Genomic DNA, 9,001 nt, shown 5'->3' with positions numbered 1-9,001 from the left:
ACTCAGACAGGCACTTTGTTTCTCCATATTCCCAGTCCTCTCCAGTCTGAGGTTGTGTCCACAGTGCAGCGTGAAACGGAATCCCAGATTAGCTGGGATTACGCTGCTTACAAGTGACATGTAATCCCATGCCTCCCAGTCTGAATAACGAATCACAACATCAGGGCAAGACCAAGCCCTTTTTTGGGCCTTGAGGACAAAAAATTTTATTCCACCATACACCCCACCCTCCGGAGTATTTTGTTTTTTAACATTACATGTACAAAACATGACAGTCTAATGCAACGTTTCGCAAACTTTTTTAGACCAAAAACTCACGGACCACCTAACTGCCAAAATATCCCCCCAAAAACAAAAGTACCTCCTACATGAACAGTGTATTACAAATTACAGCCAAATTAAATGATTATTTTTTTTTACAAATTGCTTGTCTCTGTTGCTGTCTTAATGAAGACGACTGGTGCTGCTTATGCTGTGACATCAGGGAAGCAATGTCCGTCTTAAACCACCGATCCATCTTGTCAGTTGACAGTAACTGCAAACTTTATTCCTTCGCATTTCCTTTTAAAAGTCACACTGATACATTTTGTGATGTAAATTGGAGGCATAGTCGCAAAACCTTCAGCTTCATTGTTGTCAATTGTTGTTCAAGTCCGACAACGCAGCAAAACGGCCAACTCAAATCATAATGTTTAACTCTAGGCTTTGGGGTCACTGGCAGACAGCTTGAGAAACACTTTTGAATTTTAAAACATGATATTTTACCAAATCTACTCACAGACTACGTGGACCACTCTTTGAGGAATAGGCTACTGGTCTAAGGCATCAGTGCATAAACCTAAAAATTTTTTAGGTTTAATTTTTTATTTTTAAAAACACACACAAAACACTCTGTGACAATAGTTAGATACTGACATAATATGAGTAAACTGTGCCAAAAGCAAAAGTACTCATTATGCATTACAGTATTTTATTTATCAATCAACCGTTGTTACTGTTGCAATTATCTGTAAAGACTATTTTTTACTGTTGGGTAGTTTGTCTATGCATTGTATTTTATAAGGCCATCATCTGTTTTCAGTGGTAAGGTTAAGAGTGTTAAATAATATATATATATATATATATATTTTTAAACATGACAGAGACCTAGAGAGGCCTGATGCGTAGGCGGAGTTCCTCAGAGAGGCAAGCAGCAGAAGATTGGTCTGCATGTCGGGGCAGGGTGCTGAGTAGGGGAACTGCTGAATAACAGAACAGGAGGAAGGAAAGGAGCGCAGGGCAAGAGGCCGGGTTGCAGGCTAGAGGGTTGAGGTTCAATCTGGCCAAGAACGAGTGGAAATAGGCCGATAAATATACTGCAGGGCTGATGAGGCTGTGGCTCAGCTGGGGCGGCTGTGGCTCAGTGGTAGAGCAGTCGCCTGCCAGTTGGAAGGGTTGGTGGTTCGATCACTGGCCCCGCAGTCCCATGTCGAAGTGTCCTTGGGCAAGACACTAAACCCCAAGTGGCTCCCGATGCTGCGCCATTGGAGTGTATATGTGTGTTATGTTTATCTGATGAGCAGGTGGTACTTTGTACGGCAGTTAGGGCTGCTCGATTATGGAAAAAATATATAATCACGATTATTTCAGTCAATATTGAAATCCCAATAATTTAACATGATTACTCATTGACTTCTGGAAAGATGTAATTATTTAACTTAAAAAACAGTGGAAAAAGTTAAATAAATCAACAATGAAAAAAACACATACAACTGTGAAATTTGCCTCAATACTTGTCCTATTTAAACTTTATTTTTTCATTCAGAACACAAGAGAAAATAAGAGTTTACTTGCAAAACGTAATGAGCTAAATAATTGTTTTTCTCGATTATTCTGTTTTTGTGATCATTGGGAGCCGAAATCATAATCACAATTAAATTTCGATTAATTTCACAGCCCTAATGGCAGCCCACAGTGTGTAGCCTCTTTCCAACCAAGTAGTTACAGGAACGTAGTTATAGGAACAGTCCATTTCTAAACAGTTCTACTAACCACTCTCACCAAAAACTGGTTCCCATTTGCATTTGCACTGGCCAATTGGCCATAGGAACTGGTAGGAGAGTTCAGACAAAGTTGTCTGAATGCCAGTGTACACCTTTTGTGAGGATAACACAAACATTTCACAAGAATGTCAACAGGTGTGATTAGATGGCTGTGTGAACACAAAAGACCTTTTGTTAACACAGCCATCTAACCACCACAATATTTTGTTATGATCCCACAGCCATTTAACCTGCTGCTGCTCTTTTCACAGTAATCAAGCAGGTAGGCCTACCTTCATGTGTGCATGTACAAATAACTGTAGTAACCCACTTTTCTATTAAATAGTTTAAATTTTTGTAAAATACCTGTTTACAAAAGTAGAAGGCATGCTAAACAGTGAAGTTAATACAATATTAAAAAGATGCAGAAAAGGGAAAAGGGGAAAGACCCTGCCCTGAAGTAGGAGCTGAAAGAGTTACAGGAACTGCGGTCAGAGGAACTTAATCATCCCCAAATTGGTCCAGTCGGAACACAAGAAAAAAAGGGTTCTAGGAACCTTATGTTCTAGGAACTGCAAAACTGCTAAGACTAGAAAAGCACTATATAAAAACAGTCCATTTACGTTTACATTTACATGAGGGAAAGTGGAATTAAGTGAGCAAATGGAAGTGAGAGTCAGGTGCGTAGGTTTCATTTCAACATTGAGAGGGCAGCTAGCTAGACTATCTGTCCAATCTGAGTTTTCTGTTGCACGACTAAAACATCTTTTGAACGTAGACATGTTCCACCAAAACAAGTTCCTTCCCGAGGCTATTTTGCAGAGGCACCGTGGCTCCGTCCGGCACTTAGCGACGCCCAAGACGATTGTGATTGGTTTAAAGAAATGCCAATAAAACAGAGCACTTTTTTTTTCCCATCCCGGAATGCTGTGTGGACTAGCTAGACCCTCCTCCACAGCACTATGAAGGAAGGTCTGGCAAAGCAAGGCTAGCTCACTACTAGTCTGTATTAACGGAAGTACATCTCCAGGATAAAGCCTAACATCTGGTGCATGATGTCATGCTTTGTCCCTCACCTTCCGCTCTCTGTGTGTTGCCGTTATCAAACTCTGTTCACTTTCGGGAAACAACAACAAACTTCGAGCTAGTGAGCTACACGCCGAAAATGGCAAAATTTGAAGAAAATGTGGATCGTGCAACAAGGCAGGCCCCAAACGGTACCAACCACAGTAACAAACCTACATCACACTACATCTGTGTGTTGGTCTCTCTTGGATACCGAGAGAAAACACAAAGTCGCACAGAGCCAATAGACCTTTTTCACAGCAGACATTTGGACTTGTCATAGTAGGAAAAGCACAGTTGAAATTGATAACCTTAACGATGGCTCAATTCGATCAAGTGTCCCAGTAAGATATTTCAGTGAGTCAGCATGCCCAATACCAGGACCTCTCCTAAGTGGAATGCAGCCATCATTAATGGTTTTGAATACACCTGTGCTTTTCCTACTATGACATGTCAACATGTCTGCCGTGAAAAAGGTCTATTGACTACTCAGCCTGGGCAGGAAGACCCGCTCAAACCCAGTTGATTTACAGCTCGTCCCTATATGGAAAAATAAAGGCATAATATGTAAATGTTATTATATAAAAAAAAGAATAAAAATAGAGTAATTTATATGCAAACAATAAATAGGCTAAATATTTCAAAAATATATAAATATATACAGAAATAAATGAACAAATACACGTGAAAATTAATGAAAATGCTTATAATTATTCTTTTATTTTGTTATTTGTCTTAACATTTACACATTTTTAATTAACCTATTTATTCTTCAATTTATTTTTCTTTGCATTTACACATTTTTTGCACTATGGCACCATACTGTAAAGGCGAAACTAAAGTGTACTGTATTTGCAACGCAGTAGACTGTGAGTAATATTATATTTATTAAATTTTGTTTGTATATCTGGAGTTGTAACAAAAATAATTTCCCCCTGGGATTATTAAAGTATTTCTGATTCTGATAAAGTTTTATAAACAGTAACTTACTGGTGTAATGACCAATTTAGCCTGTAGGTGGCGCCTGCTGACATGAATAAAACTGCGGCGCTGCAATTGGATGATGTTCAGCTCTCGCTTCCGTATCTGTCACATTGACATATGGTCAGGGCGAACGTTGGACCGCGTGCCGTCAATCACTCCGCTCGCATGTTTTGATTCCTGAAAGTTACTGTCAGTGGACTAGCTGTAAAATGTCCACTTTAACGCAACCTGCAAATGACCAGTATGTTTTCCGTCGACGTGAATTTCAAGAGCTGCCGTCAGAAAACCAGAGAAGATGGCAAACACCTCCACATGTCCCCGCTCCAAGGCAGACCGCACTACAACACCAGCGACACCGGGTAAAGCGAAAGCACATTAACGTTAACAAGCTAGCTGTAGCCCTTCGTTACATTTCAGGCTAACCGTGACGCCCTGACGCAGGACATCCATGGACCGAGATTCGGGAGTGGTTCCACTGTGTTTGAGCTAAGCTCAGTGAGGTCCCGTGGTAGTAAAAGAGCTATTTAGTTTAACTAACGTCAATTACTACGACCCCAGTTTTAACAGTTTAACGTCAACTGCAGTAGATATAAGTAACACCAGCGCCTGAGCCAAACTCGAATTAAAAAAGACCTGACTGAAATGTTTATTTTCAAAGGCAAGCGACACATACCTGATTAAAAACATGACTTGTCCATATTAATAATGAACAGGATCAAGTATTCAATTCGGCATGGTGTAATATATAAAATATAATACAGAAGCTTATACACACCCAAGTAAGGGATGACTTAGGGGTGTCTTTATGCATTCATGTTCTGAGTCGGCGGGGCAGTAAAGCAACTTTAAATAAAACGCATTTTCAATGTAGTTTGGTGGCGTCATGTGACAGGGCCAAGCCTTATCTACATGTAGGCTTCAGTTGTCATTTGTCTGTTGTTTAACAAAGTGGAAGGTAACGTTAGCATGTTTTAGGACAATGTATTATCGAATTGAGTTTGTTCCAGGGGGGAGTGAATTTGGTCTTCACCCAACCTACTGTAGCACGGCTTTACTACTTTCTGGGTTCAGACAGCTAACACCAAACAACAATAAAGTCTTGGTGCATGTTAGCCTATTCATTTATACAATAACTATCTGTTTTGATAGAATTATTGGATAATGGGATCTTGTATTATGTTCCTACAGTTCCCAAGTTTGTGATTGTACAACCATTTTGCTAGTTGTTGGATTTTTTTAAAACTGGGAAGAGATTTACATTGTAACTAAAAAGCACTAGCTTGCTACTCCTTCATGCTAACACGTTTTTAACACACACAATTGATTGATGGCAGTGTTTTGCTGTCTTTAATGTATATTAAGTGCTATTTGTCACTCACAGTGGTAATGCCTTCCCAGAATGAAGGTTTAGGTTTTAGTTTAAGACTTGTATTTTTTTTTTTTTCTGTAGCTTGTGCTGTCTTCTGGTAGTCAATTTGTCTTCCTGCCTGTGGCGATTTCCTTATGGGATGTGAGCAGTTCAGAAAGACAACAGGTGAAAAGTAGCCTAGTCAGAATAGCAGGAAATTGTCCCTGAGGGGAAATTTGTCTTCGGCATTGTGTTACAATGTGTTGCTTTGAAACACAAACCGAGAAACCATTTGACCCTAAATCAACACTAGACATCTTAGGACGTAAATGAAGGACACATGCAACCGTACAGACAAAACATCTTAAAAAGTAAGAATTAATGTGCTATGTGGCACAAAGTGCTGGTGTATTTATTGCACTTTGCCCTGTTGTGCTAAGATTTACTGTTGGGAGTTCAGCGGCTTGATAGATGTTGGGATAAACAATAATTTAGTTTGTTTTTACATTCTGGCACACAGAATCTTCTCCCTGATGGCAGAAGTTCATATTCAGGAAAGAGAGGGTGTTGACAGTCTGCAGTCATTGTTTCCTTAGAGCATCTGTAATGTGTACCATTGCAACAACAACAGAAGAGAACCGTACAAGCTGTTTGTAGCTGCATCCATATTCGCCATTTCCCAGAGGCTAAATATAGTTAATGAAGTAAATAACAGGTTAGATAAGGTGATAGTCAATCATTAACTGCCCCTCCTAAACCTGAAGTGTAGTGATGTCACTTCTAGTCAGTGCACGTAGTGAGGAAACAGCCCCACTGCTTTTTACAATGCATTCTGGGAATTGTCTAGGGAGTTAATGCTTTAATACGGAAGTCACTGTAATTACTGTTATCTGACTTTTACGGTTTACTGTCAGCATCCAGGTTAGAATTACAGCTGGGAACGGTGTGACCTTGTTTTACTGAAAGCTTTCCATCAGCAGATATGAGAGAGGTCATGATAGTTGTACTGAGGGTTCTTCCCCCACCCCTCCCAAATAGGTTTTAGCCAGCACCAAAGGAAAATCACCAGGGCCTTTACTGTACGCTGACCAATCATGCTTACTGTCATGCGTAGTTCCTGCATGAAAGAAATTCAGAGGTGCGCGTCCACCAACTCGCACGTCGACAACTTACGGACTTTGCACTGGAAACAACAGAAGTGGTGACGACAGTACGCCTAGCTTTAAGAGGAACACGCCAACTTATCGGGACTTTGTCTTATTCACCGTATCCCCCAGAGTTAGATAAGTCCATACATACCCTTCTCATCTCCGTGTGTGTCGAAACTCTGTCTGACGCCCCCACCGCTAGTCTAGCTTAGCACAGATCCTGGAGGAAACCGGCTCCATCTAGCCTACTGCTCCCAATAAGTGACAAAATAACACCAACATGTTCCTATTTACATGTTGTGATTTGTATAGTTGTGTACAAATAACAAGGTCACATGAGACACAGGCATCTTCTAACTGTATACAGACTGGGAACTATATTCTCAGAAGGCGAAGCACTGCTACTTCTGCTACTTGGGCGGAGTGATTAGCGCAACACCTGAAAAGCAATTGGCTAAAGTCTCAATAGGTCGGCGAGTTCCTTTTTAAGAGGATCATGAACTGTTTAGGAGCTGCTCTGTTCATAACTGATGAGGGTAGTATGGCCAAATGCTTGCGTGGGATACGTTCATGTGCATTTGTAACCCCGTGCCGAACTTTGTCTCCACAGGTAGACGGCAGTCAGACCCGACCCGGACCTCCCGCCGATCCCGGCACCAGATGGCCCCACGTGGACGACCCCACCACCAGAGAGCCGCAGCTGGACGACTGCGAGCGCATGGGGACTCTGTTTGGGATGCTCAACAAGTGTCTGCGGGGGATGGGCTTCAGCCAGATGTACTTTGGGGACAAGATCGTGGAGCCCGTGGTGATAGTGTTCTTCTGGCTGCTGCTCTGGTTCCTGGGCATCCAGGCCCTGGGACTGGTAGGAACTCTGTGCATCATCATCATCTACATCCAGAAGTAACGAGCGCGGACGATCCGAGTGGGAAGCCTGCTGTTTTCTTTGTTTAAAGCTTTACATCCGCGGGACTCATTTCACGCTCATTTGGATTGGAATCTGCAGTGAGTCTGTGCTTTTAGAAGAGGAGCAAGTACGGAGAGGGCTGTACTGCTCTGTAGCGACGGTGGCTTATCCCTTGTATTGTCCATCGTGTCATGGGGACTTGGTTAGTTTATTTACATTTTGTATTAGCCTGTCCAAATGCGTTCGATCACAGCACAGGTCCCTGGGACCCCCCTCCCCCGTGCCAGTTCACGTGAGATGACATCACATAGTACGCGAGGGTCACCGGGGGAACCAAAGCTCAACGCCAGGCCAATGTGAACACGTCAAATAAACTGAACGGGTCCCGGAGACCCGAAGGACAACACAAGGGTTATAAAAAGGTTTCTAGAAATGGTTTGAAGCTTGTTCAGGGTCAGTGTAACGCTTATCAGTTCAATTTTCTAAGCACTAAGGGACATTTGGAAAAACAGAAAAATGGGTGCAAAGATCCAATTTTTCACTTTTTTCCACCTTGACAAATAAAAAAAATTGGATCTTTAACCTGTTTTTCCAATTTTCTGTTTTTTATTCAGAGGATCAGAAATTGAGAAAATTACAAAATTGCGTCTGAGCTCCAATTATTCAATACTGCAAATGGTATTCTCTCCCTCTGCTTTGAGGAATATGCAGGTCATTAACTGCATATGGACCAAAAAAATTGGAAAAGCAGGTTAAAGTTCCAATTTTTTAATTTGTCAAGGTGGAAAAAAATGAAAACTTGGATATTGGAACCCATTTTTCCGTTTTCCCAAATGTCCGTTTTGTGCTCCGTGAAAATTGAACTGATGATTGTTAACGCTGACGGTTCAGTCGGAGGAAATCCAACAAGCGCTGTCTGTTCTTCAGGGTTGTCTGGTCTGTAGCGTCTCCCTCAGTTACTGGAGTGGTGTCGTCCTGCTGCTAATGGTATTGATCAGCTGATTTACAAGAAACAAAAACGGGAAGACATTGTGGGGAAATGGTTTGTTTCTGTTTGAATCAGAGGCAGCCGAGCGAAGGAGTCCCAGCACTCAGGAAACTGTGTGTGTGTTCACTTCAGAAGTCGACTGATCTTTGCTGAACACGCTGCACGTGTGATGTGGTTTGCAAGTGCAGCAGTAATGCAACTCCAATTATCAATCATGAGTAACATGTATGAATGTAAGGGCTGGGCGGTATGGCCTTAAGTTTCTATCACGGTATCATTTAAAGCACGAACGGTAACAGTATTTATCACGGTGTATATTTGTATTTCTTCGATATTTCAATGTCGGTTCTTATGAAGGGGGTAAAACACTGCTATGGCAACTGCATGGCAGCCATTACTGTAACTCATAACTGTATTACTAGGACATGACATAGTACTGAGTCCTTTTGACCTTTTGTCTGTTGGGCTTTCAGTTTTCAATTTTGTGATTGGGATATTGGTTTGTTTTTAATATTGTGGAATAACCGAATCCTTGGAAAA

At 41.5% G+C, this 9,001-nt stretch overlaps 1 protein-coding gene across 1 annotated transcript; it reads left to right on the top strand.

Annotated features, from left to right (window-relative positions):
* Positions 1-4,162: 4,162 nt before the first annotated feature.
* fam241a (family with sequence similarity 241 member A) lies at positions 4,163-7,936 on the top strand. Its single transcript, XM_028566407.1, has 2 exons — positions 4,163-4,429; positions 7,177-7,936. The coding sequence occupies exons 1-2, from the start codon at positions 4,280-4,282 to the stop codon at positions 7,471-7,473; spliced, it is 447 nt and encodes a 148-aa protein (XP_028422208.1). The 5' UTR covers positions 4,163-4,279; the 3' UTR covers positions 7,474-7,936.
* Positions 7,937-9,001: the final 1,065 nt, after the last annotated feature.

Source organism: Perca flavescens, chromosome 20, assembly GCF_004354835.1.
Source record: "Perca flavescens isolate YP-PL-M2 chromosome 20, PFLA_1.0, whole genome shotgun sequence".
Taxonomy (NCBI): domain Eukaryota; kingdom Metazoa; phylum Chordata; class Actinopteri; order Perciformes; family Percidae; genus Perca; species Perca flavescens.
This window is presented reverse-complemented; position numbering and strand designations above follow the sequence as displayed.

Bases quoted from the DNA above. Each gene is read 5' to 3' on its own strand.
- fam241a (XM_028566407.1), top strand. From the start codon at position 4,280: ATGTCCACTTTAACGCAACCTGCAAATGACCAGTATGTTTTCCGTCGA. The intron at 4,430-7,176 runs GTAAAGCGAAAG...TTGTCTCCACAG, and splicing joins TACAACACCAGCGACACCGG to GTAGACGGCAGTCAGACCCG.